The sequence below is a fragment of the Genypterus blacodes genome, unplaced genomic scaffold (assembly GCF_046128005.1).
Source record: "Genypterus blacodes isolate CSIRO-AG114 ecotype Tasmania unplaced genomic scaffold, CSIRO-AGI_Gbla_v1 ptg000076l_1, whole genome shotgun sequence".
In the NCBI taxonomy this organism is placed as follows: Eukaryota; Metazoa; Chordata; class Actinopteri; order Ophidiiformes; family Ophidiidae; genus Genypterus; species Genypterus blacodes.
The window spans coordinates 3,494,951-3,522,868 of NW_027466885.1; the positions used below are offsets into that span (position 1 = coordinate 3,494,951).

Here is a 27,918-nt window from a genome sequence, read left to right on the forward strand (position 1 = left end):
CTCTAGAGACTTGTAGCACACTGTTCAAGCCTTTTTGTCAGGTTAAAATAAACCCTTTCAGATGGAGCTTTCGTGTGTGATGTGACGCTGTGTGGGGTCTTTGTCTGTTCCAGGGCGACTCCACGGTGGTAGGGACGAGTAAACTGCGTGTTTTGTACGAGCGCTTTGAGGAGGAGCTGGGCAGACGGCAGGAGAGGGCCCAGGGTGCCCGTCCAGACTGGGAGCCGCCAAAAACCAAACTGGACGAGGAAACAGGTGGGTCCTGCTACAGCGTTTACGAGCTGTGATCACGTGTCACCACTTTGTCCTCTTGATTGAGGAGTTATTGATTATCTCCATATTGGAATCAATGACCTGATCGCACAGGAGCGTGACCTCAAACACACTGTTGCTCTTTGCCCCTGATTCTTTCGTCAATAATTTCTGTTGCTGTGATATTATTTTTATCGCAGTTTCATACGGAAAGATCAAAAATAATACTTAGATAGAGGTAGATAAATAAGTGGAAGAATAGTAATAGTAATTAAGTATGTTAAAAATAATTGTTATTGTTATTGTTGTTAATGTTGTTCATATTTTACTGAAGGAGAAAGACAAGTGTGAGACAAATACAGGAGACATGGGGATCAAATATCCACACTGGAAAACCTGCTGCTCTTTATTTCAGCAGGTATTCTCTTATGGGGGCGGCAGCAGCTCAGTTCATAGGCACTCAGCTTGGAAACCGGAGGGTCACCGGTTCGAGTCCTGTATGGACCAAGAAAGTGGACTGGCAGCTGGAGAGTTGCCAGTTTGCCTCCAGGGCACTGCCGAGGTGCCCTTGAGCAAGGCACCGAAACCCCTAACACTGCTCCACGGGCGCAGTAGCATGGCTGCCCTGCGCTGACCCCTCTGTAAAAAGCATGCGTGTGTGTGTAAGAGGGGCACGCAAGACAAATTTCAGATTGCTGTGTTTGCATGTGTGATTTGACCCAATAAAGATTCTATTCTATTCTATTCTTAAATTCTAATTTATAGTTGAAGCGATTCTCTTGTGATTTAACAATATGATTTTTAGTCTCTTACTGATCTGTGAACACGCGTTAAAGCCTCTTCTGCATCATCTTATAGTTGTAGTTAGATTCCAATAGTAAGATGACACCTCTGACCTTTGACCTTGAGAGAGAATGTTGTGGAGATAAATATGCAGGGCACCATGAGGAAAACGCTATGGAGGCACAAGCCATTTACATTGAGCTCCTATTGTGTTTTGTATAACTTCAATCTATGAAAGTAGTTTTTCCTCAATATTAGAACCACAGCAGGTCCATCCAGACACACAGCTGGAGTGCTTGTGAGACTGATGGCTCTGGGCAGATGAGTTAGGTTTGAGTTATCCTTCCTAAAACGTTGCAGTTATCAAAGGAGTCTTGGCGATGTGTATTTTCAGGCAACAGCAGCAGCGAGTCCGAGTGCGAGTCGGACGGAGAAGGAAGCAGCTGCTCCAGCAGCTCTGACTCAGACGTCTTTGACGTCATCGCAGAGATCAAGAGGAAGAAAGCCCATCCTGACCGCCTGCACGAGGAGCTGTGGTACAACGACCCAGGACAGGTTGGTCTCCCTCATGCTGAGCCAGAGAAGACCAAGAAGGTTTAGTCTGTAGAAAGACAAAACGGCAAATACTCACGTCCTTCAAACAGCAGGTGGGGCCAGACCCGCTTCCTGAAGGCCGAATCTGCTGCATTCTTCTTACATTACATGTCTGGAAAAAGTCTAAATCCACCATGAACTATCAAACTACGGTATCTGAAGGGTTAATTATCTCTACCCTTTGGGATATTGGCATTAGTGTATTTATAATGTGTTATAAGAGAGTTTTGTACTTGTAGTTTAGTTCATTTTTTCTTTATAGGGTTTCAGTTTATAAATGCTCTTTTGATAAGATATCTTGCCCGTCAAACCTGCAGTTGCGGTGTAGTTGAAGGCCAGCTGTCTCTCCAGGGCTCATCATAGTGTGCGTTTCAATCTCTCACACACTCGGCATGCCGAACACATTGCGTGGAAAAAGGAAATGAAAGCTCTGAACCTACATGCAGGGAGTGGAAGGTCAGGAACGTGGAGTTTAAGATGTAAAACGTTCGGTAACCCCGTGTGTATACGTGCCCGGCAAAGCAATTGTGTCTGATTTACGTATTTTCTGTGTGTCCAGATGAATGATGGCCCCTTGTGTAAGTGCAGTGCCAAGGCCAGACGTACGGGGATCCGCCACAGCATCTACCCCGGGGAGGAGGTATGATATGCAGGAATAAATCACCCTTTCATAACCTTGACGCTCTGCCACAGAGGGCCAAGGACATTATTCTAGCCGGCCTAAATGTATTCTGTATAGCCGCGGTGGCAGCCCTTGACTTTACAGATGCATTAGCGGGGCTATAAGTTAGACTTTGAACATCCCAAAGCGCTGAACGATAATAACACATCAGACTGGTTGGTCAGTCTTAAACAGTGACGCGGTTATTTTGTCGTTTAAGTTGCAGGTTTTTGTTCTGTTGTGTGTTCATTCAAAGGACAAAGGTTTTAGATTTATTGCCCAAAGAACTACATGTCAGCTTTAGAACAAATGAGATGTTTAATGGCAAGAGACTAAGATGTATTTTTCAGTCAGAAATGTACCAGAAATAAGATTGAACTCTTGGCATTACACTGCATTAAATCGTATGGGTTTATGGGTCATTTCGTGTTTTTGGTGTATTTTGCAATTGTGTCATTACTGCATTTGATCACTAGGGAGCGACAGAGGCAAACAGTGGCGCTGTGCTCTGTGTCTCTGTCCATGGTGCTGAAACACCATGGAGCTCTCTAGTGTTGTCCCCCCCCCCCCCACACACACACACACACACACACACACACACACACACACACACACACACACACACACACACACACACACACTCTCTCTAAATCAATTGCAGTTCCACAGAAAAAAATGCATAAAAAGTAACATAACGTGCATGAAAAGCTGCATTTTTTGTGTGGCATATTTAATTCATTTAATTTTCAATTTCCATAGAATGTCTAAGCAGGACCAGCGTTAGAGCTCCCACTGGGTTACAAACACCTGTAACAAACACACACTCTGGCAAACCCTTACTAAGTCAAGTTCCACCTCAACAACCATCCAGTCATGCTCAGCCAACACCTCAGCGAAACCTTGTGTAAGTGATCCTTTCTCATATGTGTGTGCACTTTGTGTTTTTTAGTCTGTGAAGCAGTGCCGCTCAATGAACAACAACGCAGGAAAACTCTTCCATTACAGGATCACTGTGTCTCCTCCCACCAACTTCCTGGTATGGTTCGCTTGCTCTTTTCTTTTCTTCGTTTGTAAGCTGCTGTGTGATGTTAATAGGAACGACGCATTTAAGTCTCACAATAATCAATCAAAGACGTTGAATCTGGGCTGAATTCTGTTCTGTGTATTCTTCCGCATTCTTGTGATATAGTGATAAAAATGTTGTGTTTTTGTTTGGGTTATCTGTTCCAGACCGACAGGCCCACAGTGGTCGAGTACGATGACCACGAGTATCTGTTTGAAGGATTCTCTCTTTTCTCCCACATGCCTCTCACTAATGTAAGTCTGCCTCCACTTGGTGCTGTGGGGATGAAAACACCAGTCAGATTATTCTTTAATGCATTTCCTTTCTCAAGTTTGAACATTGTGTTAACAGGAGCGCCTTAAGCAGACTTCTTAAATGTTAGTTTTTTTCGAAAATCGGGTGATTAATGACCTCATTGCTTCCAGAAATATCCGATTCCAATGCGTTTCCACAGGCTGCTGGTTGAGGGGCTCGGGGACGACGGGGCTCTGTTTATGATTGTTTGTCTTGGTATATCCAAATGTCAATTTAGACCACCGTAAGAAGCAATTATTGGAATATTCAAACATTAGGGGAGCGCCTGGGCCTTATTATCTGATTAGGACGAGACCCCAGCATAGATTTCAGTTGGAGCGTTTCCACTCTCTGCTCCCTCTCATGTGTGGCTCTGCCTGCATGAAGCTGTGCTGTCAAAGCACCCAGGTTTGTGCTCTATTTTATCACCCTCCTTTCTGTGCTCCATGAGGCCGACCGCCGCCTGCTCGCCTCTGTGCAGGCTCTCTGTGGATACTGTGCTCCCTGTAGATGCCTTTTAAGACAACATAAAAAATTCAGGTCAGCATATGAATGAGAAATCTCTCCTCCAAAATGACAGCCAACTTTAAAATCGGCTTCTGGCTTTGCCTTTGCTTCTTTGTTGCCTGGATAAAGTCCTCTTCTCTCACTCTGTTGACCTTGTTCCAAAGTCCTCTCTCTGGCTTTTGAAGGCCCGTCAGTGGCTGTCAGACATTAGAGAGGTCATAAGTTAAAAGGATCTTATCCTTCTATAGCTGTTTAAGCTGTCTGCTCGACTCCATCCCAAGGAGGAAGTATGAAGCGAGGGGGGAATCGATGGGCCCCAGGACCGGCTAAAGAGGGCAAATTTGTGTTTATGCTTATGCACTCGTGTTGGCATTTGCTGCAGTTGGAATATTAAACTACATATTTTGTCAGTATGCTTCCAGCTTGAAAGAACCTCTAAGGATTAGTCATGATTTGAACCGGATAATTTAAGCAGCCATTGTTAAAAGCTGCTGTAAACGCTTTGTGGTGTGGTGTGAGGATTAGGAACCTTGGAGCGCGGTGATATTAGCCCCCGGCTAGTTAACCGCCGGGATGGGCAAGAATGAGCGTGGCTCCCAGGTTAATCTCCTAAAATGGACCCCTGTGCTTTCACAACAAAGACCATGTAACTCGGGAGATTAAACACAGAGGAGCAGGCTTATCTGTTCAGTGAGATTCAACTTGCTTAATTTAGAAGAGCGGCGCGCGCGCGTGTGTGTGTGTGTGTGTGTGTACGTACACATGTCTGGGTGTTTTAATGAAAAGGCATCTGTATGTTGTATATTTACCTGTGTGGTAGCTAATTACTGTGGCGCTGGCATCACGATGTCTGTGTTCCCAGTTTGTATGCAGCCGCACTGCGAGGTGGCGTGGATGCTATTCCGGGCGCCGCAGCTCCACAGCACGGACGAGATTTTTAATGAGTTTCCTTGAAAAGCTGTAACCTCTGCCTAACGCCACGGTAATGAGTCGGCCTGTCCTTTTTTCTTCCCCGCCTCTGTTCCTTTCATCATCACAGATTCCATTGTGCCGCGTGATCCGCTTCAACATAGATTACACCATTCACTTCATAGAGGAGATGACACCAGAGGTCAGTAAAACCCCACTTTATCTGCCGGCTCCTGCTCCCTCGTCTTTTGCAGCCCTTTTGTTTTTATCTCGGGCGGCTGAATGTGAGCACAGCTGAGCCACGTGCGCCCCTCACACCTCGCCGCCCGCCTGAGAGAATGAGCTAATCCTGTTAGAAGGGGCGAAGAGATACTTTTTAACCTTCGGTGGTTGATTATGTCCGTAGGGTGGCTTATGCGATAACGTTAAAGAACTGGATTTACTTATCGCCTGTCGTATCTACATTAAATTACCTTGACAGCCGTGCCTGTACGTTTGTGCACCCTTGAATCTACAGTCTATACTTCGGTGCTCAATTCTGTTTCTCCTCCAGAACTACTGCGTCCGAGGCCTGGAGCTGTTTGCCTCCTATTTGTTCCAGGACGTCCTTGAGCTGTATGACTGGAACCTGATAGGTACGACTCCAAACCACATCTGACACACTCGCCTTCAAACTTCACTTTCCTGTGTTTGGAGGCAAATATGACTTATCCAGGGATTTTTTCAAATCTTCTTCTCTTGCTACATTTGTACATTAGGATTTATTGTCACTTTCAGAAAACCTTATTACTCATTGAAGTAACAGGTTAACACAGCAGCTTATGGTCTGTTGGTGTTGGAGGTTGTGCTGCACTAAAACATGTGCGCTCCTCTCACAGGTCCAGAGTGTGACGGCGAAGCTGAGGAATGCCAGAAGTTTCATTTCATGCCACGCTTTGTCCGATTCCTACCAGGTGAGACTCTGAGCAGAACCCACACATTTGTCTCCCTCTGGTGGTCAGAAGTGATTACATGATGGTGTGTATACAGTTATAGGACATTTTGGAGATTGTTTTATACAGAGAGAGAGGGGAAAGGAGAGAGAGGTTGTATTATTATTTTTGTTGCTGTATAACTTTTTTCGGAGTACAATAGGCAAAATGAGGTACGAGTAGATTGAATTTGAAAGAGCAGGAAGCCACGGCCGCTGGAGGTTGTGAGAACATGGCACAGAAGTCTGGACGATACTTTTGTATTTTAGGGAACCATCTCTGCTTTACTTGAGTATCTATATTTTACATTATATATGTATAGATATTATCTTTTTTGTTCTATTTTTACCAATACATTTCCAAGCTAAAATCCTGTATTTATTGTACATCCACGTTTGTTACATGCTTGTTGTGGAACCATCACATTGAGAGGCAGTAGAGCAGTGAGCTGAGGTATATTATTACTTGCTTCTCTGTGGACACATGAGGAAGATGCCTGGATCAGGATTCTTTGTTGAAAAAGCCTTTATTTGTACTTCAGCACAGAAACACACTTATTGTCAGTTAAATCATTTTGATAAGTCAGATTAACCTTGGATACATTTGCTGAAGTATTGATGGCAGAAGGCACATATTGTTTCCCCCATCACACCCTCCACGAGGGTGTTGAGGTGCTTAATCCACCACTGGGGGATCATGCGCGGCTCTGTGCAGTGTGTCTATTCCAAACATTTGTTCAGTGTTTGTGGAATGTTCTTGGCAGTGCTGCAGCCACCCAGAGTGAATCAGCTGCTCTGTTGCTGCTTGAAATTCATCTCAGATGCACATGATGGTGCTGGTGCACTGTGATAACGCACCGCTATCCACAGCAGTGCCACCTATGTGTTTTCCATCCATTTTCCCCTTCCTCTTAGCTTTCCCAATTTGCCGTTCCACAAACACTTAATCTACCCCTTTAACAAAAACACCAAAAGGTCGTTCAATCTGCTGTTTCTGATCTGTGAGGAGAGAGTGGGACTGAGAGCGCGGCGATGCATTTCAGACTTGGCCTGCGCTTGTTATTATCTTAGGATGCATTTCCATGAGTGAGCGCACATTTTCAGGGGCTGTTTCTGTGAGTTGTGTCTCCGTCTGAACACTCGTAAATGGAGGTCAATCAATTTTGCATGAGCTTCTATTAACCTGACGCTGTCTGCCCCACTTGATTCTGCCCACGTCTGCATCTGTGAGTGTTTATGTGTTCCTGTGAGCCCGTGTGAGACGCGCACGTCCCTGATTCCGTTCTGGGGATTTGAACATTATCTCAGCGTAATCATGTCTGATTTTGTGCCTGATTGTGGCTTTATGACGATATGTTTTCCCTAAACAATGCCATTGTGATTCCTGGACGGATGTTTTCCCGGTGTGTAATTTTGGCTGAAGCGCTGAGCTGGCAGAGGTAAGCTGGGGTGAAAGGCTCGTACAAACATTCTCTCAGACATCACCCTTGATTTCGGGCCAAGGACTCACAGGAAAACAACATATTGTTAAAGAAGCTCAGTGAAATATTTTCCCTGTGCGAAATATCACAGCTAGTTGTGTTTTGCAAACTGTAGCAGTCAAGGCGGTGAAACTTTACACCGTACATACCTACATCCATATATCTCGCAGAATGGATTGTGGGATCGATAAGCGGGCAGGTGCTGCATCCCACTGCATCGAACCGGTGAGCCCGGAGGCAAAGCTCTCAGTTTACCTCAGCTTACCTATGGTCATGAGCTCTGGGTTAGGACCTGGAATAATGAGATCACGGATACGAGCAGCTGAAAGGAGCTCTCTCCACACAGTGTCGGGCTTTCACCCTCAGGAACAGTGTGAGGGGCTCAGACATCAGGTGGGGAGCTCGCAGGAGAAGCAGCAGCAGCAAGCGAGGAGGAACATCTGGGCTGCTTGGCTTAGCATGTTGCCAGTGGATACTGCTCGTAGCCTCTCCCCTCACAGTATGGATCAGGTCAATGCTGACAAAGTCTAAGCACCGTCACACTTACCATCTGTGACAAAATTGAACCCCAAATCTATTTGCATCCTCAGTCCAGTCAGTCTCTCATAGCTGGATCAGTGAGTGTGCATGGTTTAAGTTCTACGCCGCTTGTTAATGCAGGAAACATGTTGCAGGAAACTTTGATAGCAGATAGTTCACAAGACTTGTTTTATGGTTCTTTGTTGAGCAGTGAGCAGCAGAATAGAATTGCAATTTCCCACAATCACCTTTCCCTTGTTTGGCCCCCTATGGTGAACCTGAAATGCATTTCTATACACGTGGATGAAATTTGAACCAGAAAAGCCTCAATCTAAAGAAGCTTGTGGTTTGTAATAGCTCTACTCACTTGTCTTCATTTTCAATCATTCAGAGTTCATCAGCCTTGAGTGTACCTCATGCATTGTGTTGCTTTCACTCTTCCGTGCATACACACCTGTATTACCTGTGTTCATTGAGAAGTCTTAAAATTGCCTTCATCTTTTGGTAGATGGTGCGAAGGAGGTGCTGTCCATGCACCAGGTGCTGCTCTACCTGCTGCGCAGCAGTAAGCCCCTGGTGCCCGAGGAGGAGATCGCAGACATGCTCCAGTGGGAAGAGCTGGAGTGGCAGAAATACGCAGAGGAGTGCAAGGGCATGATCGTCACCAACCCTGGCATGGTGAGGCCCCGGCTCCTCTGTTATGACAGGATGCGCTCTTGTCTTCTGGTTCAAGGACTTTTGTTGCCCTCAACCCCAGCGCAGCATGAATGAGACCGTGCTTGTTAGCCAATGACGTGAATAACCCGGACTATTATCCCCAAGGGCATTTTGTTGTCATCAGCACTATTCCAGCCAAAGCGTTTATGTCAAGACGACATTGTTTAACCTTCTTGTCTGGCCCATATTTTTTAAAGGCTGTAGCTGTGTGCGTGTGTGTGTGTGTATAGGGAAAGGCATCACGCTGGCTAAAAGGTTGCATATGGACATTACACATGACTGCATAACCTTTAGTGTGGGTGAGTTATCCAGTCAACTCCTCTCCTGCGGGACTGAATTGTTGCTGTCAGTGTTTGTAGATGTGCGGGTGTTTAAAAGTCTCTCATCCCCCCGACCCACGTTTAAAGATTGGTCTGCCACTCAAACAAAGTCTGTTAAAGGGGTTATAAATAGTGGCTCATGCTGCCGAGTGAGAGGAAATATCTGGGCCACTGGGCGACTATTCTGTCGTCTCCCTCGTTACGGCTGTGCTGGACTGCACAAGTGGATATTTAACCCAAGTCAAATGATACAAAGAAAACAATGGTGTTATTTCAATTGATTTGCATAAAGCCTCTAATTAAAAAGCGTTTCAGGCCTTCTAGGAAATACACTATTGTTTAGTTTAGTTTCCAAAAACAATACAAATGTCTGTTCAGGAGTGCAGTAAGTATCTTTGGCCACATGGGGTCTTATTGTCCCCTGTGCTGTTATGTCTAGGTCACATATCAATCTAAATCAAAGGCTGCCATACCAATCAAACGTCCCAGCCTGACGTGATTATTTGACAATGTGGCTTCGTGGACAAATGGGGCTCAGTTGTCCTCCAGCTTCAGCAATCAGCCACGGTGCATTTCAGATGGGAGAGGAAGCTGAGCCGTCTGGTACGCAGGCTTGTAACAGTGTGTTTGTGGCCTGTAAACAGAACAATCACCGAGGCTTCAATCAGGCCCATCAAAGCCACTGATGTTGCTTTAAAAAAAAAAAAAAAAAAATCAAAGTTGTCTTATGACCTCTCGCTCTCTGAAATCAGGAGTTTGTTTGCGAGCGGCGGCGACGAGCGAGCGAGCGAGCACACCGGGTGAATGTCAAGGTGAGCCCGAGCCTCTAGCCATCTGCCGCGTAGCTCGCCGCGCCTTATGCTGCGGCCCCTTCCTCTGATCTTGCAAAACGCCTGACAGGCTAACTGTGATTTGGGAGTCAGCAGAGGACATGTTTCCCGTCAATCTCTCTCCCTGATAAGAGCATTTGAAGTGAGTTTGCCGTTACGGACACCCGCTTTATCATCGTTGCGCAGTGTGTGTACACGCCACCAGCTGAATCTGAGTCTCCATACATTCCTACGGCAGACGACCCTCGCGGCATGGATTGGATTATTAGTTATTGGAAGGATGCGAGATCAACTGTTGCTTTTCTGCAGTCGGATCACTTTAAAATTGTCCTTGTTTTGTCATATTCTCACAAGGTGCCACGTTCCCAGTCAATGCAGGCGTGCTGCCGCTGTTCTGATTGAGTTTCTCACACACTACAGTCCAGGGATGCCTGCCTGACATTTCCAAACAGAACCAAATAGAATCCGCCCCGTACGAGCCTGCACGCTGTTTAGTGCCCATTTTGAAAAATGTATTTGACGTTTTCTGTTTTTGTCGAGCATTTCCTATTCTATATGTCAGAATTTGCATAAATATTCTTGAATGGAAATGTGGCTGATAAGGAATCTGTCTTTCCCTCCGTAGAAGCCGAGCTCAGTGCGCATCGACCAACTGGACAGAGAGCAGTTCAACCCAGACGTCATCACCTTCCCCATCATTGTTCACTTTGGGATCCGACCAGCGCAGCTCAGCTATGCGGGCGACCCTCAGTAAGATCACACACGCACACAGAGCACACCCAGCTCACACAGCACACACACAGCCGTCTTAGTACAGATCTCTGCCATCTCAATCCTCAATCCCCTCTACTCCTCGCTCGGCACTGCTCTCCCCGGACACGGAGGAGGCAGACTTCTGCATGTCAGGCCTCAGGGAAAGCGAGCACGGTGTACGGCGGAGCAGAAGAGGAGAGATGGAAAGGGAATTAAATGATGAGGAAACGAGTGGCGTGACATTTTCTCATGCGTCGTCACGGGTCCCAGATTTCCGCCGGGTGCCTCTGTCATGGGAGCTAGGGTTTATATCTTGTGAATAGTAATACCACACACACACACACACACACACACACACACACACACACACATGTTACGGGGCTGCAGTGGGGAATTCTGTACTGTGCTGCTGCATAATTAACACAACCAGTATATTAGATCATCTGAGCTTCAGTCTCCGGAGGTATTCTGACATGCAACAGCACCAAGCAAACAAACCACCAAGAGCCAGCACACAACTTCTCTACTGCACTTCTTGCTCCGATTGTAAATGCGTGGACTACTTTTTAGCGCGAGTAATCCGGCCTTGATCAGAACAGCGAGGAGGAGGAGCAGGAAGAAAATGATGCAAACGAGACTATGATCATTAGGAAATCCATTTCGGCTGCACTCTTTTGCTCCTATCCTCTGACTAATGTCCCCTCTCCCCCGCCGGTATGTTTTAGCTGTCCGTCGCTGATCCCTTTCATCCCCGTGCGCCCCGCTGACGTGTCAAACCTCTCAAAGCGGCAGACAACGACAAATTTATGGATGGACTGGGACATCATTAGCTGATGCAGAAAGGAATAGCAAGAAACCAGTGGAAAGGATTTGCCTCGGTTACTAATGATGCATGCAGTGAGGGCAGGAGCCTGTGTTGATTTCAGCTGTGGCAATGCCACAGAGAGGAAGGCTCGGACACAGCAGCGGCATATATTAACTCGGGAGGCTGAAGAAGCAGAGTTGTCCTCCTCCCTGCAGATGACCGACCGGACAACATCGGCGTTTGCGGCGACCACTCGAGCCCCTCCGTCTCTAGCAGGACCGCTGAAGCGGCAAAGAGGATGTACGAGAGAGGTCAAGAGAGTGGAAGAGCAGAGGAGAGGAGCAGGGATAGAAGGAAAGGGGCTGGGTGGGAGGAGGGAGCAGCGAGGGAAAGCAAGCAAGCGAGTAATGTAGGAGATGGACTGCGATAACAAGCGCTGAATGGACAGAGAGCCAAACGTTTCTCACTCAGTCACCATGACAGCCAAAACCTGCATCTCTCTGTACATCTGATTTTTATCAACAGACAATTTGACATTGAAATCCTCCACGTATCTCCATCTTTATTAGTTCAGGAGATATGAATGGAAATCAATAATTCAACAGTTCTGGGTGAAGCTCTGGAGCTCTTAGTCTCTACTACCATCTAGTGGTAACTAGTGTGAACACAGGACGAGCATTCTGAATGGTTGTCCATGACATAAAAATGTTATAGCCTAAAATATGATGCACCTCAAAATATGAGTAAAATGATAAGCGGATCTTGCAGAGACACAAGACACAAATAAAGGTAGACACAGTCAAGTTTATAAACATCCACAAACAGCTCAAGTCAAGCAGGACATAAACGCCAACACGAGTCATTTGGCATTATTGGATGGCTGCCAACGTGTACAATGCTGCACATTATAGAGAACAAAACTCGGGCAAAAACACATTCCCCTCGGCTGAGGTATTAAAAAAACAGAGATGGCAATGACAGCGGAATAACAACTGATGGTTCAAAGCAGCTGGCATGGAACCAAAACAGTCAAAACCAAACCCAGTCAAATTTAGGGGATGGAGGAGGGAGTGGGAGACGAGAGGATGAGAGGGGGGGGGGGAGAGAGAAGGAGAGAGTGCAGGAAGAAAGAGGCGGCATATGCTAATGAAAGAATGAGCAGGCAGTGGCGAGAGCCACGACAGTGCTACCCTGAGAGCACACAGCAGATCTGTGGAAAGGTCATTGGAGCGGATTGGGGACGAGGGGGCCTCCCAGGCTGGATATACTCTGTGTGTGTGTCTCTCTCTCTCTCTCTCTCTCCCTCTCTCTCTGTGTCTCTCTCTCTCTCGGGCTGCTGTAGCACGGCGGCGGTGGGGAGCTGATAATCGGGCGGTAAAGCCGTCTCATTCCCTCGTCTCTGTCTCTAATGAAGTCCCCTCTATTAAAACTCTATAATTCTGCCTTTCAACACTACTCACTCCCTGCTATTCACTCCTTCCTTCCTTCCTTCCTTCCTTCCGTCCTTCCTTCCTTCTACTCATCTCTCTCCCCTAACCCCCCCCCCCCCCCCCCCCCCCCCCCCCCCCCCTCACTGTATCTGCCCCCTGTACACCTCAGTCCACCAAACCCCTATCACCTCAGCTCTCCATCCTACCCATCATAATTGAATAACTCTTGGCAAATGAGGAGAAAGTCTTCTGAATGGGAGCAGAACGGTCACACTCGGCCCTCAGTCCATCAATCAGGAGCCTGATTGAAAAGAGGGAGAGCCAGGGGAGCCGGGGGGAGGCGGTTAGTGCGGTGGCTACATGTCACCTTGCCGATAACTCCCTGACTCAAATGCAAATGAGACCAAAGACAATGAAACTTTGTAGAAAATGAGAATAAGGAGGTGGTGAGATTTCAAGCCGTGCATCAAATGATCGCAGTCTTAAGAAGAAAAAGGAAGATCCGTGACCGCCGCTGCCCCCCCAACCCACCCACACACCACACGCTAGCTTCATACTGCAGACATCTGGAACAGGCATCTTCTAGCTGCTCCCAAATACACAAAAATGAATTCTACCCAACTTCATCCCTCTCAACTCAGAAAGATATGCTGCTGTCTCAAAAATGACCATGATTGTTGAAACCCTAATATATATGTATAACACAATAAACAATACAATGAATACATGAAAAGAGGAGCTCTGGTTTCTCCTCCAGCAAAAGATGCATACATGGGCCCTCTGTCATATTAGGACTTTGGAGGAAATGTAATTGTTCCAAAACTCAACCCTCTCATGTCCTCCTGCTCTTCCCTTGCCTTGCCTCCTCCTCCTCTAATCTTCTGCCTCGAACTTACGGGTAGTAATGGCAGGGAGGAGAGGAGGAGTCATTTGGAATGCAGCTCCTTCTGCCCTGACACACACAGAAGCAGCTAACGCAGTGGTGGCTGCAGGCCACTATTAAATGATGTTGTTTAATATGAGGCGAGTTACAGATGAAATATTGATGTGTTGCTGAAAGGGAGCGAGAGCCAAAGAAAGATGGACTCCCGCTCGACTGACGCCTCCTTTATTTACTCTTGGCAGGTACCAGAAGCTGTGGAAGAGCTATGTGAAACTACGCCACCTGCTGGCCAACAGCCCCAAGGTCAAGCAGATAGACAAGCAGAAGCTGACGCAGAGGGAGGTGGGTGACATGAGAACAGCCCCGGTTTGCTTTCTGCTCCTTCTTGTTGCAGCATATTTCCTTTGTCACACTCCTACCAGAGGCAATTCCCCGCAGCCCGCACCTATTTTCTGTCATAACCCGCCTTCACTATGAATATTTGGCAGCCTTATTTCCAGCTGATGTAATCGGTTCCTGCTGAAACATCGACACGTGCTTGCACACTCTGCAGAAATGAGAGCTTTGTAGCAGTTAATTCCACCGCCAAACTATTATCACTTACTCTCACTCCGCTGTGCAGATCGATTCGCACACTGCTTATCTGGGAGTCGCCGGCGGTGGTCGGAGAGATTTTTCAGAGAGCAACAAGGAGGCTGTGTCGCTAAAACAAACTCGACACGGGGTAAAATGTACAGAACAACAATATTTTCAAGTTTTTGCTGACATTTAGTAAATCAGCTGACCTTTCACACATGTGGATGTTTCACCACCACAGGGAGAGATTTACATTCCATCACAGGATAGATGTTGGCTTGCATGGAAACATAACTGTTTTTCACACAATGTTAAACACAATGTGATATTTGGAATGATTGGATGTTTATACAGCTCATTATAGAGCGATTGGTGTTAATGGAGAGATCAAACCGCGTAAGAACGACGTCGTCTACGTCTCACAAGTGACGCAACTCTACGCTAAAGCTTTAATCATGTAGGACATTTCGGTATTGTGACCAGGCGACTCTTGTGTTGCCTGTCCATATTGCCATTGGTCCTTTTTTTGTTTCTGCGGTACATCCTTATTCTCTTCCTGTGTATTGTCTTAATTGTTGTTAGAATCGTGTGTGTGAGGTCTGAGATAGAATGACTTTGTTTGCCGGTGATGGTCGTCGCAAAAAGGCTTTTTAATGTGATTAATGCACCGCTGTGATTAACTTAAAGCTCGGCGTAAAAAGGGGAGTCATCTGTGTCTGTCCTGGTTTGTGTATGAAGGTCACCCTGCCTCTCTCTAGGTTTGGTGGACAGATATGGGAGCTGTGACCCCTGCAGGTTCTATACGGTGCCTGTAGTCCTGCCCAGTCCGTGTACTATGTACCCGCAGTGTCTTCCCTATAGGGATGTCCGCAACGCCTCTCCAGTAACTGCAGAGTTTAAGTCAGTGAGGCTGAGGAGCGTGTTCGGGATACACCGACTCTCCTCCTTTGGTCCTTTTCGATACACACAGAACCAATAATGAGCAAGAACTCTGAGCTCAATTAACTTGTTTCCCAGGTAGCATGGTAAAGCTCCGCGGCTAACAGGCCCTGACAATCCCACTGCCAACCTGCACTGGAGCAATTACTGAACCCACACACACATGCTCACTCACTAGCTCCATCATGCCCCTGTGCCAGCATTAACCATGTCAGTGTCTGCGCGCTGTGGCATCTCTACTTATTTAATGCCAGAGGGAAAGTTGTTCAGCTCCCTCTGTAGATGCTCCACCACTTTCTCCCAGCGTATAAATGTAATTTTTTTCCCCCTTCCCTGATAAGTGTTTTTGCCAGTGTTGCGAAGCGCCCTGTCAAAGGTGCTCACGGCCGCCCAGCTGGCTCTTTTGATGCGTCCGCGCTGTCGGTCTGGAGTGCGAGGAGGTCCGGAGAGACCAAAGGTGTGTCCCCCCGGTGGGAAGACCAGATTGCGCCTTTTCCATGGCTCAAACAGCGAAGCCTGGAAGCTTGTGTGTGTGTGTGTGTGGGTGGAGGTGCTCTGACATTGAGGGAGATTTAGAGAGTGTTGGAGGATCGACTTAATAAGCCTCAGACACACACACACACACACAGACACACACTTAAACCGATGCTGTGCTGGGTAATCAAAAATCAACCGACTTTCTTTTCTCCTGCTTTTTTTCCCGCCCCCCTCCCCCAGTGAAAAATCACTGGAGTCTGAATTTTGTCACCGTCATGTACTTTATCTCACATCTGTAATTTGAAGTGTTCATCCCATGACAATACTCTGGCAGTGATGCGGCCTTATCTCCTCAGATGTGCCCGTATCAACTTGGCGCGTGTGGATTTGAGGATTTGCTCCGATTCTTCTAGCCCAGACTCACTCAGTCGTCTTCAACTCATTCCACAGATTTTCCGGGCGGATTTGGAGTTTGGGTTTCAGCCGGGGCCACGCAAGATGTCCATATTGTTTCCAATTCACTTTAGTATAACACAAATTGGCTGAAATCTGAAGTTATTTGCACTCTGAGGCTGGATATATGCAGCGGTTTCCATTTATTTCGCTTTCATTATTTGTCATTCGTTTAAAACCCGTTATACTTGTTTGTTTGTTTGTTGCGTTGATCACAGACTCTTCTGTCAGTAAAGGAGGACCATCGCTGCCTGTTCTTGTTAGAAACCCGCGACCGCTGAATGGTTTGCAGGCTGTCGCGTCACATTTGTCCATTTGTCAAATTCCTTCCACACAGATATCGTTTTATTTCCCTTTAAATGATTAGTGTCCAGGGCAGTTTGTCGCATTGTTGGGGGAAGCTGCCGAGTTAGATTTGTATCGTGTGCCTGTTTTATGCTTTATCTCCTACTTAGATAAAGTTGCAGCAGACTAAAAAAAAGACAGAATCCTGCTTTTGTGTTTCTAATAATGCAGTATCTCTTCATTTAGAGCGTATCTGAAGCAGAGGTGTCATTAGAGAATAACCACTCCACTGTGGCAAACAAACATCAGCCCTTAGCTCATCTTCGGCTTAGAGTTGAGGTGTTTTTGTTTGGCGGCGCAGTCTTTCAAATGATAACTGTCAAGAGGGAAAGTTAAAAGGAGCAAACTGTGACTAAGTCGAGTTTAACAAACAAAACACAACAGATACAAAGACGCGGAGAGACGACAAGAAGATGACGACTGTTGATTCAGCCGAGAGAAAATGAAAAATACGAAATGTCAAATGAGTATTGGGGAAAGTAAATGGCAGAATGAGCAACTACTTGGTGTGGGAAAAGGATTGTAAGCAGCTTTGTTGAAGATGTGAAGTCAATAATGCGAGATGAAAAGCAATACAGCAAGTTTAAAGCCCGGCTACTGCCCCTCGAGGCCATGATCAGTACATGCATGTTGTTCTTTGACTTGTTGTTAGAACCATGTGGTCATTACAGTCAGATAGTGTTACAACAATACATTTATTATGTTTATCAGTTATCCTGCAAGCAAAATTTGACATCCCAACCTCAGGATGGTCCAAGAGAAACCGTGCAGCCAACATAAACAGAAGCAATCAAAAATATCGCTCCAAAAATCCATCCCACATTTGTATCAAGCTGTCATGTTGTGGATTTTGTGCCGGAAGAGTTTGGCGGACAACCGGCACAGGCACCGACACTTTAAAACTGAACAAAGAAGATAAAAGCACCAACATTTACCTGCAAAAGCACACGCGAGGAGCAAAGGGAGCGTAGCGTCAGCAGATGGTCACTTGCCTTGAGCTGGAATTGATGGTTAGCCAGTTTGAGTGTTTGACATCAAAACCATCCAAAACAACCAGACCCTCGCATCACAATGTGGTGGCAGGGTGGAAATCAAATGTGCTGGTAAAACGGCAGATAAAAAGTTAGTTTGCCGCAACATTATCGACACGTCGTTCCTCCTGTCCGTGGGAGCATTTGTTGTGTGTTGTGGTGCACTCGCAGACGTGCGCTCGCAGGCGCGCACTCGCAGGTGTGCTTGTTTTCACTTTGATGCACAGTTCAAAGTAGGATGGCATTACTTATTCATGCCTTTGTTGTCGTTTCCTCTACAAGTCAGAAATTACAGAAAGAGATTACAGATAAATGCGGTCGATAATGTCTAAGGAAGCACACACACACACACACACACACACACACACACACACACACACACACACACACACACACACACACACACACACACACACACACACACACAGGAAGTGCAATCTGTCAATATAGCTCCTATCCAGGTTGTTATTTGTGAGCCTTCTTGTCTCAGCCTCCCCACTCTGTTGAATTGTCAGTGACTTGCTGTAGTGTGCGTGCGTGCGCGTGTGTGTACACACAGGTTGGGCCTGTAACGACTCCTGCTGATGTTGACGGCGGTGCCTTTAGGCTGCTGTGCGGTGGTCCTAATGGGCAGCCAGGTGCCTCGGTGCCTGATGGCTGGGATTGAAGCCCGTGTATCAGTTTTTTCACTTCTAGCAGCACCACTGCCTACAGCCATGCTGACCCATTGCAGAGCCTCAATTAGCGGGCAGCAACAGAGCTGTCACCTCCCTGTTGCTGTTGTCCGCTGCTGTTGTTGCTGATGTGTGTGTGTGTGCATGTGTGTGTGTGTGGGTGTGTGTCATGCTAAGGCAGTTACAGTATGTTGCATGTGCTGCACTATCTGTTGTGGGAGAGCGAGTGAAAGTGGGGTGAGGTGGGGAAGGGGTGGGGTTTCCAGGAGGGGAGCTGTCCCCCTAGGCTGCGCTCCAGCAGATCAATAATTGACTGGTTGGTTGTTTGGCAGGAAGCTCTTCAGAAGATCCGTCAGAAGAACACCATGCGCCGCGAGGTGACAGTGGAGCTCAGCAGTCAGGGTTTCTGGAAGACTGGCATCCGCTCCGACGTCTGTCAGGTAACGTCTGTCAAATCTATTCACACACATACACACACACACACACACACACTCTCGCGATGCAAAAACCCTTGAATGCAGATTTAAAATCGCATACCGAAAACCCTCTCTGAGACACTTAAATTCACTCTCACAGAAGATTCACACTGTACTTACACACACACACACACACACACACACACAAACACACACTGGTCGCTGAACCACAGGCAGGCACTCGGCTTGTGATCTTTCCTAGCATTGCGTCACTTTACATTCAAGTGTCAAAGTCGGTGTGAGGAAAGTGGACTCCAGCAGTGCCTGAGCAGCCGTAGCCTTCATTAAAACATGGCACAGGCCTGACACTTTATTTCTATAGGACTTCACTACACTCTGTGTAGCAGTTTCTATATTTCAGCGTGGCCTCTAAATCATCTTTACAGTCTTGACTGACATCAATTCAGCTTAAAATGGGACCTTGACTGAAGCTTCAATAATGTTTTGTTGATTATTAATGTAATCATGACTCCCCTCCCCTCCTCCCCCCCTCCTTTTTTCCACCTGACTACCTGACGTACTTCAAGCTGGAAAAAACGTCTTCGCTCTGTCATCCAGGTTTTTGAACATTGGAACACATCGCGAGGTTCACACGCAATCTTCCCAAAAACTCAAACATTTTGTGGAATCAGCGGAATATCGCTTTTAACCGCAATGAACTGCCGCCGACTGTCTCAAATTCTTCACCTGTTATTGAGAAAATAATTGGCGTTATCCCGCGTTTCATGTGCGAATATGTCGCCGTCCCCCCCGCCCTCTCGCCCGCCGCACACGGCGCTCGCGGCTCGTCCTCCCGCTCCCCGTTCGGAGGGGAGTGACAGAGCGGGCTGCCCGAGCGAGCCAGACCTCCCTCACAGCAAGGTCTAGCAAAGACGGATCCCATCCATAATTGCTGCCCAATTATATTTGCTTCAAGCTGGAGTGGTGCGGCTAATTGGCCCGTGAATAATTTGAGTCGAGACTGTGGCGGTATATTCGGCACAACATGTGACACAGAGGAGAGAGGGAAGGAGAGAGAGAGAGAGAAAGAGAAAGGCCAAACTGACCCCGTGTTTTTTTTTGCTGGGTTTTTAAAGCAAGCGCTCTGTTGCGAACAAAACCATCCTCCTCGTTACTGACATCGGTTGGGCTACGCCGCGCTTGTTTCACTTGAAAGATGCTGTCAAGGACTGGGCCGCCGCGCTTTAGAGCCAGGGAACGGATTTATTTTTCTGCCCTTTTTTGTTATTATTATTATATTTTTATATTTTTATGTTTACTTCTGAATCAGCGCTTTGTCTCGCTGGCGTTTTGGCCCTGACACTTTTGTGAAGGCCGCCGCTCGCTCCCAAACATTTGGACGCCTTCCCCTTTCCTACAAACTCAGAGTGCGTGTAAAAAGAAAAAGGTCTTTATTTACCCGAAGCGTGCAGGACACATGTTTGTTTATCATCACTTATGAAACTTCCACTTACCGCCGAGTCGGAGCGTATAGATCACCTTACCTTTCAGGCTGTGGATCATTTCATACCTGGCACTGCTGAACAGACGGACGCCTCTGACTTGAATTTGGACGGAAGCCCAGGAAGTCTTTGGCCTTGTAGTCAAAGTTGACATCAGAAATTAACCTTCAAAATTGATTATAGACAGATTACAAAAGCAAACACTCATCCGCATGTCCACAAAAGAGCTCAGGCCTCAAGTTAAGAGAACTCTATTAGTTGTATTTATTACTTCCCAGATAAACTACACAACTTCAGGCAGATCCCCGCTACCAAGCCCTGAGTCATTATTAAGAAAAAAGACTTTAATACCAGAAGTGACCAATCAGAACCGCACATTAGAGAGATCTGTATAATGAATGACGACTGATGAAGTATTATGTAAAATAATGCATAATATCAAAAAATAATCTAACATGTACAGACATTGCAGTTCATATTATTTATTTCCTATAAAGCACCATGTGTTTTAGTGTTGGTCATAATATCCTGTTGCAGTTGATAAAACGATAGAACAGTTAAAGAGTGAAATAAAATGATGCTTGTTATATTTCACGGTGAAGTCAAACTCAGGTTGGCTCGTGTCCAACATCCTCAAACGTCAGCCCGTGACAATAAATTGTTGAAGTTTCACAGCTATTAATTATGACTCTATAAAAAGACGGCCCACTCATCCTTACACACACTGGCTCGGCCGCTCAGCCAGTCATCAGAGCAGGTCACGAGCCGCACGACACGACCGGGGCCCGGCTTTGTTAATTGGCTGCTTAACAAGGCCCAGGGTGTCACGGCGGCCCTCGTGATAGCCCCGTGATGGCCCTCGTCATGGCCCCGGGGCTCCGTGGCAGCGCCGCCCGTAGCCTCCGGGCCCCCCTGGCTTCACCCGCTCCGGCAGCTCTAATTAAAACACGCAGAGCTCCCGCCGCTCTGGTGCGGTGGCACAGGGTTAATGTGTGTACGGCAGCCTCGCTACACTTCCTCAGCCTCGGCGACTGCCTGACTTGATCAGCCTCTGCTAATGATTTTGTAGATTGGCTCTGCATCAGGCGCTTGGACTGCCTCGCTCATTTCAAACCGCTGACCACTTTCTCTCTGGCTTTCGTTCACACTTCGGGTGTCAGTGATACACACACACCCTCGCTCCTTACCAGCCATGTTTCTCTTCCAATTTTGGGCAAAACGTAAGTAAATTTTGAAGAACTCGTCAAATGGCAGTGTTTCAAATACATGATGTTATGCAAATATGGTGGGTTTTTCCTGAAAGATTAGAAGTAAACACGGAGCGCGCTTTAAAGATAGATTTGTAGCTTTCTAGTCTTTTTCTCATGGACCAAATGCTTGGGCCGCAATGAGAGAAACGACCATCGGCATGGTTACAGTGACATCATGACCATTCAGCCAAAAAGAAATCATGCCAGCGTCACCTGAAGCGTTGATAACTTCTGATTAAATTCAACGAGACCCCAGAGACAAAACACACGGCGTGCTTCTATTGCTACAGGCACCTTGGAAAGGAAACCGTACACATTGCGTCCTAAGCAACTGCTAAGCGGCAAAGTCTGTTTCCGTTACAGTTTCATCAGCTGGCTACCCGGAGCCAAATATATCCGAAAATTAAGTTTGAACTTACAAAGTGCAAAACGCAGATCAATGGCAGCACCACTGCTGGCTTCCATCCGCGCTCTCTCTCTCTCTCTCTCTCTCTCTCTCTCTCTCTCTCTCTCTCTCTCTCTCTCTCTCTCTCTCTCTCTCTCTCTCTCTCTCTCCCCCGTCTCTCCCCGGTAACTTTACTTTTACTTTGTTGTGTTCAGACTTTTCTTTTTCTGTTTTTTTTTCTTGAGATATGAGTGTCAGGAACATAGGAGGTTGTCAGTGTTTGTTCAGATGTAAGTATGTCAACATGTTGAAAATGGGCTTCGATTCGAGTGTGCTGTCCAAATGTGAATTTCCCTCTCCTCCTTCATTCCTTCTCACAGTGCAGCGATTGGGTTTTTGATTATTTCATCTCTCTGTTGCCGAGCACCACTTAATAAATAATGACTGGCTGATTGATTTCTCCCTCCTGATCCCTCCGCCAGTCCTCCCCCCTTTCTCTGTGGCAATCTCTCTATCGTGCTTTCTCTCAAAACACACTCCTCTCCTGTCATACCTTCCAATCCCTGTCCTGTCACTTCCCATTTCCCATCCTCCTGCCGGCTCTCCCCCTCATCCCTCTTTCTGTTCTCTACCTCCTCCACAGCACGCCATGATGCTGCCTGTCCTCACCCATCACATCCGTTACCACCAGTGCCTGATGCACCTGGATAAGCTCATTGGCTACGTCTTCAAGGAGCGCTGCCTCCTTCAGGTGAGTTGCAGTCATAACTACCTCTTACACCTGTGGTGTGATACCCACACCCCCAACCCAGGCTGCATTATTGAAAGGCTGGCATAGCTGATAACTAGGGGGGATAGATAAGAGAAGTCAAATCCTCTGGTTCCTTTAGGCAGGAAGCAGCCGGTCAGATAAAAAAAAAGTCAACATTTCACGCGGCGCCTTCTCGCACGGCAAGATCCGGCGAGGTAGGCCTCATTATTGTGCCTGCTCTACTTGTGCGAGGGTATTTCGCCTGGAAACGGGGGCTCTGGAGTCAGCTAAGGTAACCAACACGCTGGCCTGAGTCACATTTCTGCAGCAGCCAGCCCCGGTCTGCCGTGAGTTGCAGTGACAGTCGGCAGGACAACAACAGCCTCTGCCTTAATGCCGGCTCTCCCCTGTCAGGTCTGCTGCCTGGAGCTGTGTGCACTCGCAGTAAAGCCCCACGGCTGCCTCCAGCAATATTGAAGAGCTGTCATAACCTGATGCATTAGAAATCAATGTGTTGTAGCTTATACATAGTTAAAAAGGGGAAGGAAGCATTAAGATTTGCTGGCGGCGCGCGGCCCGTACGTGCGCGCGTGCACGGATTCCCTCGCCGCCAATCGATGATTTGCCTTTCCGTCGCCGGTATAATGACGAGCTGTCATTATGAGTGCTGAAAAGGAAACACTGACCTGGAGCCAAAGCAGCCTTTCACTGAGGCGACACCCATTTCCAGTTTGACATTGGTGTCACCTGGGCAGGAACTGATGGATTTGTCCGTCCTTTTTTTGCTCTCTCCTTTTGTCTCAAAAAAACGAAAACAAAACAATCGTTTTGATCACAACAGTTGACAGCTCGCATCCAGGCCACTGGGCTGTCTGTTGCGTGTCTGTCTGTATCGCAGTTCTACCCACTGAGGTGTTAATGCCATGACGTGGATCTGTGTGCGTGCGTGTGCGTGCGTGTGCGTGTGCGTGTGTGTGCGTGTGTGTGTGTGTGTGTGTGTGTTTATGTACAAGGCAGAGCTGACAGCAGTTCATCACTACAGGGAATGAAATGGCCCAAGTAGGGAGCCATCACTGCTGCTCTTACAGCACCGCGCTCATCTGCCTCTCACACACACACACACACACACACACACACACACACACACACACACACACACACACACACACACACACACACACACACACACACACACACACACACACACACACACATCAGCCACATCGCCCCACGCCACACTCTGCCCCATCGCTTTGGACAGCAGTGGCGTGTAGGAGGGCAGCAGTGCTTATTCATCCAGCCAAAGTCAGGACTGATTTTAGAGCCAACTTCACTTCCACTTTGTACAGCAATCACACCCAGTAAGCTGAATGTTCTCTAGAGGAAGTTTCTTCGTTTGCAGCGTAGGAGAAGCTCTTGCCTCTCTGGCATTGTGTTACAAGAGTGTTTTAGATGTGAAGTGAATTCTCGTCTTAAGTGCACTAGATCATGTCGGGTTGCTTTTTGTTTACGACAATACGGCACCACAACAGAGTGAACTTTAATAATCAGATTTAGATCCGTCAGTCCTGAACCAAGAAGGTCACGGCTGCGTTATTCTTTTCCTCACACATATTCTGACAAGACGGTGGGCAAGCCAGAGGTCCTGAGCTGACAAGGAAGAACACCAACATACCGGAAGCGGAGAATTCAAGTGTATATGCAAAGCTGAAAAATGAAAAAGAAGTAGAACGTGTTCGTTGGGAGAACATTAGCACATCCATCTTCTTGTAGATTGTTAACCAAAACTGTGAGCCATCAATGAGAGAAAGCGCTTTACATGGCAAAAAGAAAGAAAAAAGATTGAAATAAGATCAAACGGGACCAGAAAAAAACTAAATAAAAAATGTAAATACAGAAATGAAAGAAGTTTATTACAGGAGAGTAATGTGTGTCAGATAACAGCTGACGTCCGTCCTGAGAGTCTCTGCACCACAGCCAGGGAAAAGTTGAGCACTTTGAACCTCCTGTCTGTTAAACATTTAACATGTAAAATGAGGGGGGGTGGGGTGTTTTCGGGGAGAGACGCGTGTTAACAGTCACTGCATGCTCTCACATCGCCAGATCCGCCCCATCCACCACAGCCCCCGCCCCACCCCCCTGTTGCGCTACTCCGTCCCTCACTCGTACGATTAAATTATTAAGATCCTCCGTGATGTCTTTCATCCTGTCTGCATGGGCCACGCCGCTTAGAATGCACGCCTGTGTGTGTGTGTGTGTGTGTGTGTGTGTGTGTGTGTGTGTGTGTGTGTGTGTGTGTGTGTGTGTGTGTGTGTGTGTGTGTGTGTGTGTGTGTGTGTGTGTGTGTGTGTGTGTGTGTGTGTGTGTGTGTGTGTGTGTGTGTGTGTGTGTGTGTGTGTGTGTGTGTGTGTGTGTGTGTGTGTGTGTGTCCCCTCTCCACAGGACATTTATTGGGTGTGTAGGTGTTTTTACAGGAGAAGGGAATGTCACGCCTTGGTCCTTCTCTGAGATGATCAGGAAGTTCTTTCTGGGCATTTTCGAAAAGCTAGAATCTTACCGGAGAAGAGCTGAGTAGCGGGAGCGGCGGTCTGAGTGCTCTAGTTTTGTTCTTCATGGTGCCGCATGTTTGCCACACACTGGAGGAGTCCATCTGCTTCATACTGTTACCTTTCCCTCAGTCCTGCTTCACCTGTCTGCTAGATGAATGGATGCAGCACATGGTAATGGCATTGTTGATTACGGCGTGTGAGCACCGCCAGCCAAGCAGGCGGTTTTCCCATCAGTTTCAGGAGGAATGCTCTTTCCAGCCGAGTCTGCCAGCCTCCACTGAGAGATGATGTTTATTCCCATTTAGCCAAAGGCTGTTGAGCAGCAGCTGAGGCTGTGGTTGCTAAATCCAAAACCCTCCGATACTTTACGCCGTCATTACATTGACAGGAACAGTTGCGGACGTCTATCCTCTCCTCGGATTCAGCTTCAAAGCCAACACCAGCGTTGGATGTTGTCCTCAGCTGAAGGGCCGGCAGTGTTTACAGAGTAACTTTTGTATTTTGCTTGATATATTTCCGTTTCGAACGTGGCTCGGGTAGTTCAGGCTGTGCAGCAGGCAGTCATTGACTTGTGTCTGACGTCGCTCAGTGGGGGGCTTGAAATTGGAAGTGGAGCCTGTTTTTGTTTATATTTCTTACCTTAACTGTCAACACGGCGCTGAGAATTGCTAGATTTCCGCTCGTGTCATGTCAAATAACTCGTTTTCTCCTCCCGCTACAAAGGTCCGCTGGAAAAAAACAACAACAACAATCGCTGTTGAATTTGTCATCTCTGTACGCGTCTGCAAAGTTGAAGGCCTCTGGAGCAACGATAAATATTGAATCCTCTCTGTTAACATTTGACATATATATCTCATTGGAGCCTGAAATTGATTTGAAGTTCGCTCAAAGGAGACAAGCGTTTTGAAAAGCAAGCCCAGTGGAGGAGAGTAGTGGAGAGTGTTTTTTTTTCTACAGAGATTAACATTCTCTCCTAATATAAGATTGATAAAGGCTTGTCATGTCCCGCTGAGCCCCCCCCCCCCGTCTTTCCCCTCCTGCTTCCCTGTTCAGGCTCACTGGTTTTCTGTTTCCTTGAGGGTCTTTTGGTCCCCCTTTCTTCCCACCTCCTTAAAAGGTGCAACAGTTGAAATGAATCGTTTTCTTCCAATCAATATCCAGATGTCAACCTGCTGAATGAGGCAATACGAACGTTCTCCGTTTGTGTTCCTCCTGTGTGTTAGTGCTAATCTAGAACCTTCATAGGACCTTTGCCCGAATTTACAAACGGTGACATAACGGCATGCAGACGTTTCCTTATAGGAAGTAGAGGCTGGAAAAACCCAAGATCGATCACACCGAACATTTAAAACGTTGCTGTGCAGGTCCTTGTGTTCTTTGAGTTCGGCTTTACACCACCAAGTCAAAGACGGTCACAGTTCACAGGTCCAAAGTTGTTGTAGTGTCCTGAAGATATAAAAACGGATCCCAAATAAACCGAGGTGGTGTTTGATGCATTTTCCCCTCTAGCGGCCCCTGACGTCTCTGGTTCCCTGGTGGTACAACCAGTAAAGCCTAAATCTCTGTTGTGGAAATCCGCAGAAAAGCACTGTTTGTGTAATTTGGATCTCACCTCTCTCTCTCTCTCTCTCTCTCTCTCTCTCTCTCTCTCTCTCCCTCTCCCTCTCCCTCTCCCCCCTCCTCGCCATCGCCTTTTAATTCATCATTATTCCAATAAGGAAATGAAATGACTCTATCTCTATGCAGGGATTCACGGGGCCTGAGGGTTTGGAAAGTGTGGTTAATGTCTAAATTCAGTCATTGTTGCTTTCGTCGCTCGCTGACCGTGACCGATGATTTGACGCCGCTGTCGTTTCTCACTTCTAACTCCCTCGCGCTCTCCTCTTCAGCTGGCGATGACTCACCCCAGTCATCATCTCAACTTCGGCATGAATCCCGACCACGCCCGCAACTCCCTTTCCAACTGCGGAATCCGCCAGCCAAAATACGGGGACAGGAAGGTTCACCACATGTACATGAGGAAGAAAGGTACGACCTATACGTCAATGCTCTTCATCAGATCAAGCTGTTTCTTTGTCATATCCAAGATCACATACTGTGTTGCAAAGGGCTTCACAGGCCCACACAACACACAGTTCCCGGCCCGGCTCAAAGCTCTAAGTAGACGAAGGAAAATCCCATAAAAAATTTAGCGTGTAAGGAAATTAGGAAGAAAGTGCAGCAGAGGCGAATGAGGGAGAGATCCCCTCTCCCAGAGTGACCCGCCCTGACGTAGGAGGGAACAAGGCCATCACACAGGAAGGCAGGAAGGAGGCGTGTTAGAATGGGAAGGAAGGGAGAGAGAAAGTTGTAATATGAAGTCTCTCAGAACAAAATCTACTGATTGTTTGTATTCTTTACATTCGCAGTATGTACAGGGTTAATTTAGTCCTTCACTGGTCTCAAATTTGATGTAAGTGCGAGGGTTCATGTTGTCCTACATAAGAACTCCCCCAAGTCCCCTAAACATTACTGTATAAAATTAGCCATCCAACATTATAGGTCCTATTGCATTATATGTGTTTGTTTTGCACTTTCCATTTTGCCCCGGTTGTGTTTTTATGTGTTCTCTTTCTCAACTCACTGCTTTCTCTCTCTTTTTATATATCGTGGCCTCTCTGCCCCTGGGATTCTTCTAGGAATCAACACATTGATTAACATTATGTCTCGCCTGGGCCAGGATGACCCCTCCCCCTCCAGGTAGGTTGCCTGCGGGCACATATCTGTTTGTGCTATCACTGACCACAGGAGCAATCAAAA

At 47.0% G+C, this 27,918-nt stretch overlaps 1 protein-coding gene across 2 annotated transcripts in view; it reads left to right on the forward strand.

Annotated features, from left to right (window-relative positions):
* Positions 1-27,918, forward strand: part of drosha (drosha ribonuclease III) — a 72,100-nt gene that overhangs the window by 2,236 nt on the left and 41,946 nt on the right. For both annotated transcript variants that reach the window (XM_076157954.1, XM_076157955.1), the window contains exons 5-19: positions 114-255; positions 1,430-1,590; positions 2,189-2,269; positions 3,240-3,326; positions 3,521-3,607; positions 5,194-5,265; positions 5,617-5,698; positions 5,942-6,016; positions 8,542-8,711; positions 10,526-10,650; positions 14,014-14,113; positions 18,599-18,706; positions 22,463-22,570; positions 27,009-27,147; positions 27,798-27,858. In XM_076157954.1, coding sequence (XP_076014069.1) covers positions 114-255; positions 1,430-1,590; positions 2,189-2,269; positions 3,240-3,326; positions 3,521-3,607; positions 5,194-5,265; positions 5,617-5,698; positions 5,942-6,016; positions 8,542-8,711; positions 10,526-10,650; positions 14,014-14,113; positions 18,599-18,706; positions 22,463-22,570; positions 27,009-27,147; positions 27,798-27,858 — 1,598 coding nt within the window. The remainder of the gene's footprint in view (positions 1-113; positions 256-1,429; positions 1,591-2,188; positions 2,270-3,239; positions 3,327-3,520; positions 3,608-5,193; positions 5,266-5,616; positions 5,699-5,941; positions 6,017-8,541; positions 8,712-10,525; positions 10,651-14,013; positions 14,114-18,598; positions 18,707-22,462; positions 22,571-27,008; positions 27,148-27,797; positions 27,859-27,918) is intronic.